Below are 21755 nucleotides of genomic sequence, written 5' to 3'. Positions count from 1 at the left end.
AGTCATAGCAGCAGTAAGGCAAGCTGTTTTTTGTTCCGGCTGTTAGCTCTTCTCCACGTGTATTTGTAGCACCGTCTGCGGGGGGAGTGGGAAGGTGAGCCTAGAATTACTTTATTTTCTGGAAGGAACCACTATTAGCCACTGTTAAATAATCAGAACTTCCTATTTCAGAGGCTATTTATTCCATCTCTGATACAATGCCAGGAGTGGAGAGTAGTTGCAGATGGGGTAGGGTTTTGTGGCAGTTTTTTCTTATCTTACTTACTGGCCTGGAGAACCAATAAAACATTAATTTGGATCCTACCAGTAAGGCATTCGTTGTAATTGTCTAAGGAACAGATTGTTTGCCTTTACGCTATCTATAAAGAAGTAACTTTCCCAACAAATTAATTGTGTAATTGAAAGATTGTATAAAACAATTTGACAGAAGAAAATGTTGACAGATTTCTCAGATATTTTTGAAGAATCAAATTACCTAAAAATATATTCACTGTAAGTCATTCTTAATCTTATCCGTAAATTCTGCTGGCAAAGTTGTATTCATCAAATCAGGCACTATTACGTTCTTGAAAGAATAAACTCCACAATATTGAGACTTTTCACAGAGAAATCTACTCTGGTTCATTTGATTTAGTAGATTTTTGCCCTGTGGTTTCCACCTTTGTGTAGAGTTGTCACCTCAGTCACAAAGACAGCCCTTTACTTATTTCTTATCACGTTCCTATTCTCTCCCTCTTCCCTGCAGCAGTCATTTTAAACCTTGGTCACACTTTACACAAACACTATCCCCCCTCTCTTATTAGCACACTGCCATTGCAAGAAAATTGGCACTACAAGGTGTTAATTCTCTCAACTGCCCATTGCTTCCTTAATCTAGTGCCACCATAACTGCTCTTCAGCTTATCTACATTTGTAACTACCCTTACTTATTCCCTTCAGTCTCAGGAGTAAATGTCCCTTTTTCTGCTCAAAGGTAATCTTACATTCATTTATTCTTCTCATTCAAGAAATTATATTAAGAGTCTACAGTGTTCCAGGCACAGGAGAATATAGCATTAAACAAGACACACACTGTCTCTGCATCCCTTAGAAGTTTGTAGTCTGGTGGGAAAGACAGAATTAAATGATTGAACAAGTCATTAATGAATTACAGTTGTGACATGTGCCTTAAAGAAGAAAGACAGGGAGCTCTGGAGGTAACAACAGAACGTAGCCCTCTCTGGTGCTGTGATGTTTAAAGACAAGATTATAAGGATGAGGCAGAGTTAAGCCCAAGAAGAGAGGGGAATATGCTAAGAGACAAGGCCAGTGGAGCTGGAGAAGAGAGAACCAAGGAGGACAGTGGCCAGAGAGATAGCCATGGGGTGAGTTCATACAGATGACATAAAGGTGTCGAGGATAGAAAACCCTTAAAAGATTTTTAAGCAGAGTGACATGATCAGATTTGGGCAATAAAAAGATTGCTCTTGGGGGCACCTGAGTAGCTCAGTTGGTTTTGAGCGTCTGACTTTGGCTCAGGTCATGATCCTCACGGTTCGTGAGTTCAAGCCCCGTATCAGGCTTGCTGCTGTCAGTGCAGAGCATGCTTTGGATCCTCTGTCCCCGCCTGTCCCCCCCATTCTCTCTCTCACATACACATACACACACACATTCTTTCTCTCTCGCTCTCTCTCTCAAAAATAACTAAACATTTAAAAAAAAAAAAAAAAGATTGTTCTGAAGACTGAGCTGAGGAGGAGCTGGACTGATGTGGTGAGGCCAGTTAGGAACCTGTTGTCCAGGTAAGAGGTGATGGTGTCTTGAGCATAGGTATTGACAATGGGCATAGAAATTGACAGTTTGAGGGGCGCCTGGGTGGTTCAGTCGGTTAAGCGGCCGACTTCAGCTCAGGTCATGATCTTGTGGTCTGTGGGTTCAAGCCCCGCGTCAGGCTCTTTGCTGGCAGTTCAGAGCCTGCAGCCTGCTTCCAATTCTGTGTCTCCCTCTCTCTCTCTCTCTCTCTGCCCTTCCCCTGATTGCTGTCTGTCTGTCTCTCTGTCTCTCTGTCTCTTTCTCTCTCAAATAATAAACATTAAAAAAATTAACAAAAAAAAGAAATTGATGGTTTGAGAAGTGTTGAAGGGTAGCAATGGTGACGGATTACATGTGGGGAGGGAATAAAAAGAAGTCAAGGAGGAATTCTAGGCTTCTTAAACTGATTACATGGTAGTGCCCTTTACTGAAATGGGAAACAATGTGGAGAAGATTGGAGGGATCAGAGTGCGTGCTTACACTGGTATTTGAGATGTCTGCGAGACATCTGGGTGTAGATGCCCAGAAGCAGTATTCCCTCGTTCCCTCATTTATCTGTTCTCTGTCCTGTACTTTGGTTCACCCCTCTCTATTAGCTCTTCCTGTCAACCTTGTCAGGTCTTTTTCATCGTTTAAAAAATATAAAAACAAGCTATTCTCTATCTAGATAGAGTTCTGTCTTCTTCCTGTTGTGTCCTCCTACTTTTTTCAAAGAATAGCCTACACTTGATCTGTCTCCCTCCTCACTGCAACCCAGTGTGCCCTTTAACCTCCTATCATTCCATTGAAACTTCTCTTGCAGATGTCACAAGTGACAGTCTGATTGCCACATTTAAAGTTTATTTTTTCAGCTTTCATCTTAAATACTTTTGCTACATTTCATACCAACCACTTTATCCTTGAAATTCTCTTCTGTTTCTTCTCAATCACTTACCTTCAGTAGATTCTCTTAAGAGAAGCATCCTGCTTAAGAGAAGCATTTCCCTGGGGTGTCATCCTTGGCCCACTTTTCTGCATACTTTATCTGGATATAATCACATCTGATCTTGTGGTTTAAATTAGCATATATCTCATCTGGGACCTTCCCCTGAGTTTCATATATCGATATGCATAGTTAGCTAACCACCTTCACAGAAACATTCTTTTGGGTCCTCAAATTCAAGTATTTAAAATTTTTTTAGTGTTTATTTTTGAGAGAGAGAGAGAGAGAGACAGTGTGTGAGCAGGGGAGGGGCAGAGAGAGGGGGAGACACAGAATCTGAAGCAGGCTCCAGACTCTAAACTCAGGGACCGCGAGATCATGACCCAAGCCGAAGTCAGATGCTTCACCACCTAAGCCACCCAGGCGCCCCCCCAAATTCAAGTATTTAAAACTGAACTCCCTGAATCCTATCAAACTTCCAGCCTAAATACTTTCCAAATCTGTCTTCTCTCTCTCCCTACTGTCACTGCCATCATTTAAGCTCTCATATTCTGCCTTTATTTAAAAAATCTATTCTTAAGTAATCTATCCCTCTTCTTTCTTGGTCCCTCTTCCTATCTCTCTCCTGGTAGCGACCTAAGTGATTAGTACAGACCTGATCTTACATTCGCTTGCAATCCATGGCTTTGTAACATCGGTAGAGTAAAAACTCTAACTTTGTTAGCATGACAAGTGCAACTGTCCATGTCGTGGCACCTGCTTACCGCTTTCCACTGTTCTCTGTGTTCACCCTTACCCTTCCTAGTGTCATCTCTATTTACACTTACCGCTTCCCAGTGTCCTCTGTATTCACCCTTACCCTTCCCAGTGTCCTCTGTATTCGCCCTTCTTGTACTTTATATTCCAAAAATACTGGATTCTTATCTTTTCTGCACGACTTTTGCCAGCATTGTTCTCTGTGCCTCCGAACTTCCCTGTTCTTTGCCTCACTTCAGTTATACTTCGTGTTTCACTTTTTCCAGGAGGCATCTCAGAACCTCTGGAGTAGATGAGTTCACTTTCAGCTAGCTTCCTGAACACATTTCTTTTAGAGCACATTAGAGATGGTCCCACTGAGCAGCTCAGCTCTCAACTAGACTCTGAGTTTCTCTGGGCAGGAATTTAATCTTACTTATCTTCGAATTCCTCATGCACAGTTCCTAGCACATAGTAGATACTCAGATTTTTGTTGAGGTAAACTGATTTAAAGAAATCCAGAATAAAAATTTGGTCTCTGTGCCTGTTTCCTTGCCTAAATAAAGTATTGAATTTAATATATTCAGTTGTTTACAACCTTAAAGTTCTAAAAGGATTACTATAAAATAGTCTGATATTAAGGAATGATAGAACTTATTAAAAAAAAAAAAAAAGCTAGAGCAACAGAAATAGAAAAATCTGTGATGATGGAAGTGTACATCTGCCCTGCCCCATGGGTTAGCTGCCAGCAACATGTGCCTGTTGAGTTCTGAAATGTGACCAGTGCTACTGAGGAACTGAATTTTAAATTATATTTAATTTAAACTCAAATATAGCCATGTGTGACGACTAGTTGCTAACTCTCATAGGTCATGGCAACAGAGATTTTTAAAAAGATTAATTTTAATGTGGCTAGCTATAACTTCATTATAGGTCATATAATAAGATACTGTTACCACTGCACTCACAGTGACACAGGAAAACTTTAATTCCTAGAAGACTTGCCCCATGTTGTTTGATGTTGCAGGGTAAAATATTGTAACCTGTATTTATTTTTTACTTCCTTGCCCTCACATTATAAGGACTTTGCTTATTTTATTTTTCCTTACTTGCTGTGACTAAATTTAACATGATTTTCTTTCCTGTCTCTCTTTTTTCTTTTGTTTTTTTTAATTGAAGTATAATTTACAAAAGTAAAAATTCACCTTTTGAATTGTACAGTTTGATGAATTTTACAGGTGTATGCAATCATGAACCACTGCCACAATCAAAATATAGAACGTCCTTCATCCCAGAAAGTTCCCCTGTGGCCCCTTGCAGTTCATCTCAGCCCCTTATTCCTAGTTCCTATAACCATTGATGTGATTTCTGTCTCTGTAATTTTGTCTTTTCTAAAATGTCAGGTATCTCAAGGCCTGCAGCATGGACCTTTTTATGTCTGACTTCTTTAACTTAGTATAATGGCTTCTGAGGTTCATCCATGTAGGGTTTTTTTTCTCTTTATTACTTAGTATTCCATTTACCTGAATCATCATTTGTTTATCCACTTATCAATTGACGGACGTTTAGGTTGTTTCTAGTTTTGCGCTGTCATAAATAAAGCTGCTAAAATGTTTACATTTTCCATATGGATATCCCACTTTTGTGGACATATGTTTTTATTTCTCTTGGGTAATTAGGACTCGGATTGCTGTCACATGATATGACTGGCAGTTTCTTATAAAATGCACATGCCATTTTTGCATTCCCACCAACAGTGTATGCGATTTCAAGTTTTTCTGCATCTTCACTACCCCTTGGTATTGTCAGGTTGCTTTGCATTTCAGCTGTTTTGGTCAGTGTGGAGTTGTATCTCATTGTGATTGTAATTTGCATTTTCCTAATGATTAATGATGCCTTCTGCTTATTTGCTGTCCTTATAGCTTCTTTGATGCAATGTCTGTTCAGATCTTTTCCCCATTTCTTTTTATATAATAGTTGTGCTTTTTGCATACTGTGAAGTCTTTGCCTAACCTAAGCTCACAAATATTCTTTTTTTAAATTAATTTTTGTATATGATGCAAGGTAAGGTTAGAGCTTCATTTTCCCCATATAGATACCCAGTTCCAGCAACATTTTTGAAAAAAGCTGTCTTTTTCTGCATTTAATCACCTTTCAAAAACCCAATTTGACCATAGATGTAGAATCTGTTTCTGGACTCTGTTATTTTTCCTTGACCTATATGTCTGTTCCTATGCCAATACAACAGTCATGATTAGTGAGTCTTGAAGTCAAATAGTCTTCCAACTTTGTTTTCAGAATTGTTGGTTAAGTCAATTCTAAGTCGATATGTAAAAAGATTATGATACAGTATGTCAACTACACTTCAACTAAAATTAAAAAGACAATCTATATTAACCAAATAGAGTTTATTCCAGGAATATTAGGTTCATACAATATATGTGAAAATCAGTCAGTATAATTCACCTTCTCAGCAAACTTAACAAAAAGAAAAAATTTCATGATCATCTCCATTGATGCAAGAGAAACATTGGTCAAAATTCAGTATCTATTCATGATAAAATTCTCAGCAAAATAGAAGAGAAGGGAGCTGTCTCAGTGTAACAAATGATATTTACAAAAAGCCTTTAGCTAATATTATAGTTAGTGGTGAGAAATTAGAATGCTTTACCCCCATGATTGGGAAAAAGGGAAGAGTATCAGCTCTTAATATTTTTGTTCAGCATTGCCTTTGCGATCCTAGCTAGCACAGTAAAGCAAGAAAAAAAGCACAATAAAGCAACAGATTAGAATGAATAAATAATTATTGTCTTTATTTGAAGATGACTTCATTGTGTAGAAAACAACTTAAAGAATCTATTAAAAAGCAACTAGAGCTAATATTAATTTAAGCAAGGTTGCAGAATACACAATTTATAAATCAGTTGTATTTCTGTTAGCACTGAACAACTGAAAAGTGAAATTAAAAAAACAAAGAGTTTACTGTAACATCTAGAAGTATGAAATGCTTAGGAATATGTCACACAAAATATTTGTATTCTGAAAACTTCGAAACGATGCTGAGAAAAATTAAAATAAGACCTGAATAATGGGGAGATATGACATGTTAATGGATCAGAACATTCAGTATTGTTATTGTAAAGATGTCAGTTCTCTTCAAAATGACCTGTACATTAAATTCAGTCCAATTAAGATCCTAGTAGAATCTTGAAAAGTATCTTTACATGAAAGGATTGACTGAGATTGAGTCTATAAGGGCAAGGGCAAAAGCAAAGCTTTTTTTTTTTAATAGAAGTTGACAAGCTGATTCTAAAATAATTTCATAAAACCCTGCCATCTCCTAGAGAAAGTGAAAATACAAATGACATTTTTAAAAGGAGTAGCAGTAGCTAATATTTATTGAGGGTGATTGATATTAGGTTATTTTAAAGCATTTTGTGTGTATTAACTCATTTAATGCTTAGAACATTGCTATAAAGTGCTGTTGTTACCGTTTACAAGTTGATGCAACTGAGGCACAGAAATGTTAAATGACCGGACTAAAGTCTGAATTCTAAGTTAGGCTGTATTCTTTCTTTTCTTTTCTTTTCTTTTCTTTTCTTTTCTTTTCTTTTCTTTTCTTTTCTTTTCTTTTCTTTTCTTTTCTTTTCTTTTCCTTTCCTTTCCTTTCCTTTCCTTTCCTTTCCTTTCCTTTCCTTTCCTTTCCTTTCCTTTCCTTTCCTTTCCTTTCCTTTCCTTTCCTTTCCTTTCCTTTCCTTTCCTTTCCTTTCCTTTCCTTTCCTTTCCTTTCCCTTTCCCTTTCCTTTCCTTTCCTTTCCTTTCCTTTCCTTTCCTTTCCTTTCCTTTCCTTTCCTTTCCTTTCCTTTCCTTTCCTTTCCTTTCCTTTCCTTTCCTTTCCTTTCCTTTCCTTTCCTTTCCTTTCCTTTCCTTTCCTTTCCTTTCCTTTCCTTTCCTTTCCTTTCCTTTCCTTTCCTTTCCTTTCCTTTCCTTTCCCTTTCCTTTCCCTTTCCTTTTCCTTTCCTTTTCCTTTCCTTTTCCTTTCCTTTCCTTTCCTTTCCTTTCCTTTCCTTTCCTTTCCTTTCCTTTCCTCTTTTCTTTTCTTTTCTTTTCTTTTCTTTTCTTTTCTTTTCTTTTCTTTTCTTTTCTTTTCTTTTCTTTTCTTTTCTTTTCTTTTCTTTCTTTTTTAAGATCCTGTATTCTTAACCACTACTTCAGGTTGCCTCGCCTGTTTCAATTTCTTTGGGAAGTACTAAACACTGAACTCTGTTTTGCATAAGGTTGATATTATGGTCTGTGTTACTGCTTCATTTCAGTGAAAGTTTAAATAGATCAAGTCCATATTGTTCTCATTGCTGTTTGTAAGGTGGTGATAGGGTGCTGCAGGTATGCGGAATGGTCAGTAATCACATTACATTTCTATTTACATGTTTATGTTACTTTTAAAAAGATACTGTTTGTTAAGTGTATCTTTATACGAAAGGATTGACTAAGATTGGGTCTATAACGGTACAGGTATAGTTTCCGTAATTGACATATGGTATATAGCATAAGTGATATGATAACTATATTTCCCAAACTGAAACCCGGGGATTTTATGCCTTTTCAGGTGTGGGATGCAGACTATGAGTTATATATATTTCAGACACTTGGAATTTCCAGACTAAATGAAATGACCTTTAAGCTTGGCATCAGAATCACATCTGGAGCTTTTAAAAAACAACCAGTTGGTGTCCCTCTTCCCCATTCTGACTCAGTGAGCAATTATAAGTTACAGAACTCTATAGGTAGTTCTAATGTGCATCATAGTTGAGATTCACTAATTTATGGAGATAGATAGACTATCTAAAATGTAGACCATCTCAAAAAAAAAAAAATCCAGATTGTAAAGATCACCATGTTTAATAAAGGCGGGACTCTTCATTCTCATAAATGGTTATCAGCACAATAGACATCTACTCTGAAATCATTCTTCCTTATCTGAGTACTTTTCTGGTCCCCATTTTCTTAATTCTACTATATATTAACTTTCTAGTCACACTTAGTTGTGCCACAGCTCTGAACTTCTGGAATTGACTATGTACACAACCACTCCCACTTGGGCCTCCCCTTACACATACAGACTTCAGAGTCATTGTGGAACAATGTCTAAAATTATTGGAGTACTACCATTTAGGCATTTCCAGTCTCAACTCAGTGTTGAAATTTAATTAAAGTTCCAAATTGAAGTTTTCAGAAGTAAATATGTGTCTCAGGATTCCAGGCGAGAAGTATAAAGGTCCTTTACACTCCTTTAAGACTGACAGAAAGTAGCAGAATAGCCATTATTACTAGTGCCCTATCTCTTAAGAACCTCAGGAAGTTTGAACTGAAGAGACCCAGAGATTATCTAGTGTGTGAGTTCTTATTTGCTAGAAGCAAATAAGGAGAGGAGAATTGACTTGCCTAAAATATTAGCATAATTAGTTTATGGATAAATAAGTATAAAACTCAAATAATTATTTGGAAGAAAAGAAATTGAGCTTTTTTATAATTTGAAAGTAGAATTAATAGAAAAATAGAAAAATTTAATAATGAAAAATAGAATAATTAATATAGTGTATAAGATGTATTAATTATTTTATAATCTGAGCTTTGGAAAAATTTATAAATGTTGATAATTCTATTATCTACACTATTGATTAATTTCTTATAATATTGGTCATAATTTAAAAGAAAGAACAACTTTATCCAGTTTCTTAGAATTATAAAAGGAAAAGATTCTGCCGTCAGGTGAATATGCCAGTTTACTATACAGATTTCCTTTATGTTAATGCAATGCAGTTTTTGTTCCATGGATGAGAAGAAGTTATAAACCATGTAATTGTTTTTATCTTTCCATTCAATTAATTGGAAATAATTGAACGGATTATTTTTGAGTTCATTTTTTTTAAGCTTCCTCATTTTAAGTTCCTTATTCTTTTTCTAATGTTGCGTCACTGATGTATCTTTAATCAGCATGTTCTGTTTGTTTGTTTTCTCTTCAATGAATGTCAGTTAAAGAGAAATTGACTGCGGATCCAGACAGTGAAATAGCTACAACCAGCCTAAGGGTTTCTCTACTATGTCCAGTAAGTGTTAACTAATATTTGCCTTTCAGAAGATTCAACATACATTTTTCTCCTTTCATGAAGTATTCCTGGTATTTGCAGTATTATGTTTTACTTTTGAAATATGCCCACCTTTGTCACAGTTTCTGAAAAGTAGAAAGACATTATTATTTAGTCATAGGATTTGGAATCTAACCAAATTATTAAGTCTATAAAAATTTTCTACTCTTAGTAAGATATATTTAAATATTGCTTGTGACTCATGGTTGTCTCTCAGACTCAAGTGTAAAGTGTTCAAATAAGGAATATGTATTATCTTGGTGTATTTATTAAAATTGCATTTTTTAATGTTTGTTTTAATTTATTTTGAGAGAGTGAGTGAACAAGCAGATAAGAAGCAGAGAGAGAGGGAGAGAGAGAATCCCAAGCAGACTCTGCACTGTTAGCAAGGAACCTGACGTGGGGCTCCGAACTCACAGTGAGATCATGACCAGAGCCGAAATCGAGTCAGATGCTTAACTGACTGAACCATCCAGGCACTCCTAAAATTACATTTTTAAAAATAATATCCTTTCGAATAGAAATCTAGCCATGACTTACTCACACATTAAGTTTAACCATTTTGCCAACAATGTCTACGTTGTAAGAATCCACCAATTAAAAACTGTTCTATTTAGCCTGAATAACTGAATTGATTATGCATGAAAAAACAGAAATATTTTTAAACCAGAAAATGAGGTCAAAATCATTTGTACAAAGTGAATATAAATAAGGCCCAAAGCATACCAGGATGATTAAACTTGTAGTGAAAAAATTTCCCCCAAACATGTGATAAGATTTATTTCTTGGGGGCACCTGGGTGGTTCAGTCGGTTAAATGTCCAAGTCTTGATTTCGGCTCAGGTCATGATCTCATGATTCATGAGATTGAGACCCATGTTGGGCTCTGCGCTGATAGCATGGAGCCTGCCTGGGATTCTCTCTTTCTCTTACTCTCTCTCTCCCTTCCTCCCTCCCTCTCTCTCTCTGATCTTCCTCCACTTGTGCACTCTCTTTCTCTCTCAAAATAAATAAGCGAACATTTTTTCAAAAAGCTTTATTGCTTAACTAGTTTGATGTTAGGCCCACCAGTTGTAGGAGTGGTAATTGAATGTGGTTTTCATACAAAAATATGTGAAAAACTAGGAGTAAATTACTTTGACATTTTAATTACCTTTTTATAATTAATCAAATTAATCATACCTAAATTAGGGAGAAAGTGTGAAGACTAAGAGGACACAGCTGTTTCCTGATTTGCCTGGATTGTTCAGGCAGACTTGATATTGAAAGCTTTGAATATTGAAATCCGACTAATCTAAGACAAAGATGAAGTTATTGTATTCTTAAATAAACAAAGAATTGAAACAAATTAAATGTTATTTGTCCTACATCTTAGTCTTCTATAATTTATAAAATCTCAAACACAAGATGAAAAAGTCATTAGCTCTTGAATTCATTTAAAATACTATATTTGATGTAGCTCTTAAAAAACTTTTTTGCCTTATAATTATTGCTAAGGGAACCCATCTTCATTATTAAGCTTTTGTAAAATTACAGAAATACAGTGGAGTTAATAAAACCCACCAAATCCTATCATTTGGCATATATCCTTCTACCTTTTTATTCCTTATTATATCTAGTCTTTCTTAGGCAAATTGTTTTGACTCCAGCCTTTTTATATTATTATTAAAATGATTTCCCAAATACATGATGTAATTGCTGACAGAGCTAAAGGGAGAACTAGAAAGCAACACAATAATAGCAGAAAACTTGATACCCCACTTTCAGTTATAAGTAAGATAACCAGCCAGAAAGTCACTAAGGAGGCAGAGGACTTAAACATTATAGACCAATTGGACCTTACAAAGTAGGTCCAACAACAGTAGATTACATAATCTTCTTAAGTGCAGTTGGAACATTCTTCAAGGTAGATCACGTGTTAGGGCACAAAACAAGCCTTAACAAGTTTAAGTCATACAAAGTATCTTCTCTGACCACAATGGGATGAAACTAGAAATCAGTAGCAGAAGGAAAACATGACAATCCACAAATAGATGGAAATTAAATAACACACTCTTAACCAACGTGTCAAAGAAGAAGTCACAAATAATCAGGAGACAAATGAGAATGAAAACAAAATATACCAAAACTTATGGGATGCAGCAAAAGCAGCAGGAAGAGGGAAGTTTATAGTAGTTAATACTTATGTTAAAAAAGGAAAGATCTCAAACAACAACCTAACATTATGCCTCAAGATACTAGAAAAAGAAAAAAAAAAACAAACCAAAAAACAAAACAAAACAAAAAACTAAACCCAGAGTCAGCAGAAGGAAGGAAATAACCAAGATTTGCAGAGAGATAAATGAAACAGAGAATAGAAAAACAATAGGGAAAAAAAAAAAACCAAAATACCAATGAGACTGAGAGTTGGTTTTTCAAAACAATCAACAAAATTGTCAAACCCTTAGTTAGATCAAGCAAAAAGAGGGGAGACTCCAGTAGCTAAAATGAGAAAGAGAAGATACTACAACTGATGATCCAAAATGACAGAAATAAAAAGGATTGTAACAAACTACTATGAACAATTATATTCCAACAGACTGGATAACTTAAATAGATAAATCCTAGAAACATACAACCTACCAAGACTGAATCATGAAGACATAAGAAACCTGAACCTATACCTAGTGAAGCAATTGAAGCACCAATCAAAAATCTCCCAACAGAGAAAAAAGTCCAGCACCCCAGTGCCCTCACCAGAGAATCCTACCAAACATTTAGAGATAACACCAATCCTTTTTAAACTTTTCCAAAGAATTGAAGAGGAGAGAATACTCCCGAACTCATTCTCTGAAGTCAACATTACCCTGATCCCAAAACCAGACACATTAAAAAAAATCACACACCATGACCAAGTAGGATCTGTAGCTGGAATGTAAAGATGCGTCAGCATACAAAAATGAATCGATGTGATATACCACATTACCAAAATGAAGGACAAAAACCACATGATTATCTTAATGCAGAAAAGCATTTCAATACCCTTTTGTCCTAAAACCATTCAGCCACCCAGGAATAGAAGGAAGCCTTTGCAACATAATAAAAGCTGTACCTGAAAAGCCCACAGTGAACATGGTACTCAGCACAGAATGACTGAAAGTTCTTCCCCTAAGATCAGGAACAAGAATGCTCACCCTCATTGCTGCTGTTCAACACAGTACTGGAAATTCTAGCCAGAGCAATTACACAAGAAAAAGAAATAAAACATATAAATTGGAAAGGAAGTAAAACCATCTCTGTTCATAGATGACATGATCTATTGTATAGAAAACCCTAAAGATTCCACAAAAAACTGTTCAAACTAATAAGCAAATTCAGCAGGATACAAAATCTTAGTTGTGTTTCTAAATACTAACAGCAATCCAAAATGGAAATTAGAAAACAGTCCCATTTATGATTACATCAAAAAGAATAAAATAGGAAGAACCTTAACCATGGAAACAAAAGACGTGTACACTGAGAACTATGAAACATTGCTGAAAGAAACTAAAGAAGACATAAGTAAATGGAAAGACATCCCAGGTCCATGGATTAGAGGCTGAATATTGTTAAAATATTCTACCTGAAGTGATTTACAGATTCAGTGCAATCCTATCAAAATCCCAATAGAGCGGTGTCTAGGTTAAGCGTCTGACTCTTGATTTCAACTCAGGTTGTGATCTCATGGTTCGTGAGTGCAAGCCCTGTATCAGGCTCTGTGCTGATGGCACAGAGCCTGTTTGGGATTCTGTCTCCCTGTGTCTCTGTAACCCTCTCCTGCTTGTACTCGCGCTCTCTCTCTCTCTCAAAAATAAACATTAAAAAAAAAAAAATCTCAATGGCATTTTTTGCAGAAAATGGAAAGAAAATCTTGAAATTCCTGTGGAATCTCAAAGGACCCCAGGGAGCCAAAGCAATATCTTAATGAAAACAGAGTTTGAACCCTCACATTCCCTGATCTCAAAACATACTACAAAGCAACAGTAATTAAGATGGTGTGGCATGGACATAAGATAGAGAATGTAGACTAATGGGACAGAATAGAGAACTCAGAAACAAACTCTTGTATTTATGGGCCAAGTTCCTTTTCAACAAGAGTGCCAGGAAATGACAGTCTCTTTAACAAATGGTGTTGAGAAAACTGGGTATTCATATGAAAAATGAGGAATTGGACCCTTACTTTACACCATATGCAAAAGATAACTCAAAATGAATTAAAGACCTAAAACCTAAGACCTTGAACTTTTAAACTCCTAGAAGAAAATGTAGGGAAAAGCTTCATTGAATTTCACAATGATTTCTTGGATATAACACCAAAAGCACAGGCAACAAAAGCAAAAATAGACAAATGGACTGTCCCAAACTTTAGAAACTTCTGCATGTCAACAAAACAAAACAACTGAGTGAAAAGACAACCTGTGGAATGGAAGATCATTGCAAATCATATATCTGATAAGGGGTTAACATCTGGAATATATAAGACACTTATATACCTCAACAAGAGCAATAACAAAACAACCTGATTTAAAAATGGGCAAAGGACTTGAATAGAGAGTTCTCTAAAGAAGATTTACAAATGGTCAATAAACACATAGAAAGATGTTCTACGTTGCTAATCACTAAGGAATTGCAAATCAAAACTGCATGAGTTATCTCTTCATACCCATCAGGATGGCCACTATTAAAAGAAGATAGCAGGTGTTGGTGAGGATGCAGAGGCACTGGAACTCATGTGCACTGTTGGTGGGAATGTAAAATGCTGCAGCCCTTATGGAAAACAGTATGGAAGTTTTTCTCAGGAAAAATTAAAAATAAGATTACCCCATGGTCCAGCAATTCCTTTTCTGGGTATATATCCAAAAGAACTTAAAGCAGGATCTCGAAGAGGTAATTTGCACACCCATGTTCATTACAACATGATTCGTAATAGCCAAGAGGTTATTATAATCCAAATGTATATTGAGAGATGAATGGACAAAGAAAATGTGGTATATACATACAACGGAATATTATGTGGCATTTAAAAAGAAGAAAACCATGTCATATGTTACGTGATGAAACGTGGATGAAACTCTAAATCATTCTGATAAGCAAATAAGCCAGTCACAAAAAAAGGAATACTCTATGATTCCACTCATATGAAGTATCTAAAGCAGTCAGAATCATAGAAACAGGAAATAGAAAGGTGATTGCCAATGGCTGAGGGGAGGAGGAATCAGTGGTTATAGAATTTCAGTGTTGCAAGATGAAAAAGTTCTAGACATCTCTTGCACAACAATGGGAATATACTTAACACTACTGAATTGCATGCTTAGAAACGGTTACAGTGTTAAATTTAATGTTACATGCTTTACCACAGTAAAAAAATATAGGCCGCAGAGTCATGGGGTGGATTCTTAAGTAACTAGGTAAATGTTATAATAGACTATGGTGTAAAGGAAGCTGGCATTTTTTAACATTTAGGAAAATGGCTCACAAACCAAGTGAGTGGAAGGTAGGAAGAAGACAAAGATTAAAAACAAACAAAAAAAGATACCTGCTTATCCTCCCCTCCTTCCCCCAAGCCCCAATTTATCTATTTTCCCCTTCCATGTGTTTTCTTGTCATCCCATTTCATTACAGAATACCAGGTTAGAGACTATGAGAAATTTAGAAAAGTGCAGAAGCTTCATTTCCCATTTAAATCACTGGAAGAAGTCTTGTTTTTCTGCAGTCTCCTTTTAAAAGTGTTTACAGTTGTTCCAATATATATGATGTTTATATCATTAGATGAAGCATTTATTCACATAAATGAGCACTGTAATATAAATCTTGATGTTTTTACTTATAGAACTAGTTCTAAATTTTATAGTTCAGGTGATCTCTATATTATTAGAAAATGTTAATCACGTTTTGCCACTTGCACCTCTTAATTTAGTGCACCAGCTTTTAATTTTTCTTTCCATATCACCACCGTTTCTTCCCTTTTTAGTTTCAACAGTTTTAGCAGTTCATTTTAAATTGACATCTGCTTTTAAAATTCAGGATATAGAAAAAAAACTATGTATATATAATCCATAATTATAATACTTTTATGGATTTCTATTTGGCTAAAGGGAAAATCCCTTTACAATTATTCTGGAACATTAAGGCAGTATATTTTAGGTATGTTTTTATTCTAAAAAGTAAAACTTAGTAATGACAACTCATCTATATATCAAATTTATAGAATAATAAAAAAGATTTGTTCCCTTTGAAATATGTAAATATGATGTCTGACTGTGCATTTGAATTGCCCTTGTTGTGATATACACAGCTCAAAATAAATGAGTTTCTGTTGTTTGTGAACATTTAGCTAAAGGCAATGAAAATAATTAGAAATGTTTTTGTTCTTTGGGAATATTTTAGTTCTGATTTATTAAAAATACAGCTGGAAGAATGTTTGAGAACCTACTTTGTAAGATATTCCCCAGACCTATGAACTTCAATACAAATGACTTGGAGTTGATAAAAGAAAAAAATAAACTCCTTGGGAATTTATTTATGAAATGATGACGATGAAGAAAAAGTGAAATTATTCTTGATATCACTATTCCTTTCTTTTTACCAGATTTAAAAATACATATTATTGACTCCCTAAGGTCCTTTGGACATAAGCTAGCTTGAACATCTCTAGGGTATAGGGTATTTTCTCTTACAGCGCCATCAGTTACTAAGTAGTACAATTATATATTATAGTAGGGCTAGTGGCATTGGAAAACTTGTTTGGGGGTTGCGTACAGAGTGTTTATTTGCAAATGATGCAAATATCCAATGTCCTATGAAGGAAAAAGGGGAATTTGTAATTATGAGATGAAGATGTTTAAAGCCCTGCTCTTCTCCTAATACCATGTTAGAGAAGTCAGTGTCCATTTGTAGATAAATATTTAGGATTTAGAGATTGTTTTTAAAATCAGTAGTATGGGGAGTATTACCACATAACAGTTACTTCGTGATTCTTTGAAGCAAAGCGTTTTGTGACAGCTAATCAACAGTGCATTTGCAAGGGAACTTTTCTTTTTCTGTTCCCATTTATAAATGTGTTTCCTGCAGCATTCATTTAGCAGTGTACCTTAAAAATCCTGTAGACAGATTTGTCAGTGTGGCTGATCATAAGGGCTTGAGAGTTACTCTCTCACCAAAAAGGTGAGCTGACCAAGTGAGGATTATGAGGGGGGAGGGAGGCATGTGAGACGATTGTTTAGAGAGTTAACTGCTTTTCAGAGTATAAGTTCTGTGGCTGTGTGGCTTGCATTCTGAAAATAGTCTTCTTCCTTCGGATCCATTGTCTTCATAAACTATCAGAAGTGGCTCACTAGTTCTGTACTACATGGACTTTATCCACAATTAGTTTATTTGTCTAGGATTTTCAAGTCTGTGATTTCTCTACTTAGTATTTAAGCGGTAGGAATTTTATTTCACAGGTAAGTTAAGGTGTGCTTTAAGATATAAAAAATTAATTTAGCATCACCATCCAGATTGTTCTTTGGAAAATGTTTCTAGACTAATGCAGCATGTCTTAGCTAACAGCAAATAGGTATTCTTCTGTTTTAAGAACTAGTTTGTCCTTTTTGGCCTTTTTATCAGGTGCTTGTGTAAATCAAATCATAAAAATTGAATACAAGAGTAGAAAGGAGTAATGAGTTGCCTAATCTTATGTGAGCACAGAATGGAAGAAGTACTGAGCTGAAATGGGGGTGTGTCTCCCACTAGCTGACAAAGTAATTGGAAGCAAATAGTGGCTCTGTAGTTTTATTGTAATGGGGGAACATCTACTGAGCACTTACTATGTGTCCGGCAGCATACAGTAAATACAGTTTAAATCCCACAGTCTTAAGATGTAGATGGTATTTTTATCCCCATTTTACAAAGCTGAGGCTCAGGGAGACTAAAGGGCATTCAGGATTCACACACTACCTAGCGTGGCCAGGATTCAAACCTAGGCAGTCTAACTCCAGAATTCATACTCGGGACAGGCTCATAAAGTGCTGTGTAGGGCCTCACACTCTCCATGAGTGCTCCCTCCCAGAGCTGCTCAGTGAGCACAAAGCCTTAAGTGTCCACACACAGGACCGTCTTCCTGCTGTATATAGCACATACATTTCCAGGTGCCAGGGATGAGGAACTGAGTCGGGTGTGTTTCTGGTAGAAGGCGACAGATACATAAACAGATAGTACATTATCACGCACAGGGTGGGGTGGGCGCCCAGAGAAAGGAGCTGTCAGTTTTCTCTGTGTCTCCCCTGTCCATGCTTCTGACACGGAGCTGGCGCTACTCCCCTCTCACAAGTTTATGGCACATTCTGGGTCCTGTTTTGTTCTCGATCACTACATCCTGTTGAAGTGAGGAGGAAGCAGTGTTACTTTGGAGATAGAAAAAGAGGCCCAGAAAGGTTAAGTGCCTTTCCTAGAGGCACAGTAAATCATTGGTACCAGAACAATAATTTAGGACCACAAATGATAGTTAATTTCCTTGGTAGACTAGGAAATTGCACATTTTCCTGAAATTCTTCTGAGCCAAAACTCTTTTCCTCTTTTTTGCCACATTTAACTCCTACCCTTTTCAAGCCTTTATATTTTTCAAGCTTGCAGATTATGTCCAGAATCTTTTCCTGGTTCGCAAACAGTGTGGTTATTGAAAGTAGATAACTTTCATACTGTATAGCCATTGTAGCCTTTGGGCAGGGGGGCAGGGAACGGTGGCAACCCAGCTGCACCGTGTGAGGTGGCCCCCAGGAAAGGAGTTGTGATACAGCAGCTTGCAGTGCGGCTTCCGTGCCCGGGGCGCAAGCTACCATCTCAGGGACCGGATGAAGTAGGTTTCATTTTTCATAGGGCAGACTATTGAGCCTCAGCTTAAGGCGAGAAGAGGAAGTCTCATAACATGGTGGAGAGCTAGGTCTAGGGATGTTTGCCAAGTAGTGTGTGATAATGCCCAGGGAGGGGAGAAGTACAGAGAGTGCACACACTCGACCTCCTTCTCAGAGCTGCCATTTGGCAACTATGCCAGACATCCTAGGGATCTCATTCAGAGATCAGGTTGAACGTCTTCATATCTGTTATCTTGCAGTATTTAATGTGACATTCTTTTTTCATTTCCTCAAATCCTTTGTAAAGTGGTTTATAACTTTTTTAGATGAGGGACTACTCTGAGAATTTGGTGACAGCGCTCTTTTTGGAAAAATGCACACCCTTACAGAATTTGGCATATAATTTTAAGGGCTTCATGGTTCTTTCCCCCAAAAGCTAATCTGTGAGCTATGGATGTGAGGTGGAATAACCCTTGATGTAGACTTTCTTTTTTTACTTTATTTTATTTTATTTTTTTAATGTTTATTTATTTTTGAGAGAGAGAGACACACACACACAGATTGTGAGTTGTGGAGGGGCAGAGAGAGAGGGAGACACAGAATCTGAAGCAGGCTCCAGGCTCTGAACTGTCAGCATAGAGCCTGACACGGGGCTCAAACCCATGAACCGTGAGACCTCAACTTGAGCCAAAGTCGGACACTTAACCAGCTGAGCCACCCAGGTGCCCCTGTAGACTTTCCAGAGTCACTGTGTTTAATATCTAAAGAAATCCTATAACTTTTTAATATGTAGGGCCCATAGGAAATGTATTTAATGTTCTTTCATATTGATGAAAAGTAAATACAATATGCTTTAAGTCAGAATACATACACATTGCGTTTCAGGAGATTTTTATCAAAACTTAAATTGAATGACCATTGTCTAATATTTGCTTTTGTCTCTCCCTTTTCAAGCTTGGTAAAATGCGGCTGACAATTCCATGTCGGGCCCTAACATGTTCTCACCTACAGTGTTTTGATGCAACTCTTTACATTCAGATGAATGAGAAAAAACCAACCTGGGTTTGTCCTGTCTGTGATAAGAAGGCTCCGTATGAACACCTTATTATTGATGGGTATGTTGATTTAAAGTGTTTCCTTATACCTTGGAATGACCATCTATTATCTGAATTTGTGATCTATCAGGTTTAGGATGAAAATTCTGCAGGTAGTGTTTTCTAAGTAGTACATTTTTAGAATTTTCATGATTCTAGAAATTAATACTTTTCAAAGTAAGTAATTAATATTGTGAGCATTTTTCCCTTTTAACTTGATGTCCTCTGTTTGGGAAGTGTGTGCTTTACCGTCTGTCTCTCCCGACTTTTACCATTTAAAGTAGCACTGGCTGTAAGCAGGGTATGCTTACACCTTTTCCTAACATGAGTCCCATCTGTCCCAGCCATGTAGGCCATATTAGAGAAAGAATGAATGGCAGGACTGTGACACTCTGGCTAATTTCAGCACACCCCCATTAGGCTTTTTTAGTAGAAGCTAACCTATTTTTGCAGATTTTTCTCCTTCAGTCCTGGTTCATCATACCTGTTCCCCACTGTAAGGGCTGTAAGGGCTTCATAACTGATCAACATGCTGAATAGCAGCTTTCTTTGTTTGTTTCCTCTGAAGTACTTGTCTTTGTCTTTCCTGTCCGCCTACGGCATCACAATAGTCAGTTATCTTTTTTTTTTTTTTTTTTAACACTCCTGTGTTTTCTCTGTCCTTCCAGACATCTTGGAGTGTTTCTCTAAATGCACCCCTATTCTCTAGACTCCTTTCTTGTCCTTTTTGCCGCTGAACAAGGATAAATTGTGAAAAGAAGGATCTTCTTGATATTTCCTGTACTCTAGCAAGACACTTAAGGCAGCTTATCTACAGCATTTGAGAAAACATAGGAGCCTGAAGATGTAGCATAAGGAGCGGGATACATTTAGCAACACAGTGTAACCTAGAGCCTGAAAGATGTCAGGCCAAACGTGGGAAAAGAGTAAACATGTAACTTAAATGTTTTATGTTTAATTTTTTAGAAATGACAGTGATCACTGATAAATCTAAATTGAACGATATTTTACCAACTCTGTATATTATATAGCTCTAGATCCCCTCCCCCCATCAATTGGGATTTTTCTTTATTTTAAAAACCATATACTTATGTGCACATATCTATACACACATTTAAGAAAAACTGAAAAACATAGGAAAATGAAAGGGTTTTGTGGTGTATTTTCTAATTTTTGTTTTCACATAATTGTGATTGTACAGTATTAATATTTTTTAGCCTTTGGTTTCATTTCAGAATTTGACAATTTTATCCACTGTCTTGCAAATCCCATTTCTTAATATCTGCATGTTATTTTTCAAGGAGACTTAACATTCAGTACATATTTTTTGTATGTATTGCTTCAGTTTATCAAATAAGATATGCTTATTGTAGATACTTTGGACTATGCACAAGAATATAAAGGAGAAATAGAACTACTCATAATGTCACCAGTCAGAAATAACTGCTGTTTATATACCACTCACACACAGAATTTTATTTTTAAAATGAAGAATTTTATTTTCTTGGCCTCTTCCCACTTTCTGTGTGTATTTTCCCCTATTATTAAAAATGTTTGAAAACTTCATTTTTCATAGTTACATAATATTTGCTCATATAAGGTACCATAATTTAAGTAACTATATTCCTATTTAGCCCTAGAATTTGAGAACAAATACAACTTATCTGTTCTGCTTTCTTCTTTCTCATTTATACTTGTACAAAATATAGGAGGTCTGAATGTTTTTTGAACAGCAATACTTCTAGTCTGTTTTCATTTAGAATGTGATATTCAAAGGACCAATTGCTTTTTATAGCTTGTTTATGGAAATCCTAAAGTACTGTACAGACTGTGATGAAATACAGTTTAAGGAGGATGGCTCTTGGGCACCTATGAGATCCAAAAAGGAAGTACAGGAAGTTTCTGCCTCTTACAATGGAGTTGATGGTGAGTGCTGGTTTTCCAGAAGGGTGGGGCAGTCTCCCTGTTATTGTGTAGCCTTGATTTTTACTATTAAAATGCATATATTTCTGGGGGTGCCTGGCTGGCTCAGTGGGTAGAGCATGCGACTCTTGATTTTGGGGTTGTGAGCTTGAACCTTGTGTTGGATATAGAGATTACTGGAAAAAAATAAGTTTTTTAAAAAAGTACACATTTCCGAAAAACTCAGCAGTTTATGGGTAGCTCAATAACTCTATTAAATTATTGATTAAATGTTCAGAAGTAGTAAAACTCCTTTTAAA

The 21755-nt window shown here is 36.3% G+C and overlaps 1 protein-coding gene across 9 annotated transcripts in view; it reads left to right on the top strand.

The window, feature by feature from the left end:
* The window catches only part of PIAS1 (protein inhibitor of activated STAT 1), a 129690-nt gene that overhangs the window by 96500 nt on the left and 11435 nt on the right, over positions 1-21755 (top strand). For 8 of the 9 annotated variants that reach the window (XM_003987009.5, XM_023255139.2, XM_023255137.2 and 5 more), the window contains exons 8-10: positions 9482-9555; positions 19394-19554; positions 21329-21459. In XM_003987009.5, coding sequence (XP_003987058.2) covers positions 9482-9555; positions 19394-19554; positions 21329-21459 — 366 coding nt within the window. The other variant, XM_045059121.1, reaches the window with a different exon arrangement.

This window comes from Felis catus, chromosome B3 (assembly GCF_018350175.1).
Source record: "Felis catus isolate Fca126 chromosome B3, F.catus_Fca126_mat1.0, whole genome shotgun sequence".
In the NCBI taxonomy this organism is placed as follows: Eukaryota; Metazoa; Chordata; class Mammalia; order Carnivora; family Felidae; genus Felis; species Felis catus.
The sequence above is the reverse complement of the archived record's forward strand: the minus strand, read 5'-3'. Positions and strand labels throughout refer to the sequence as shown.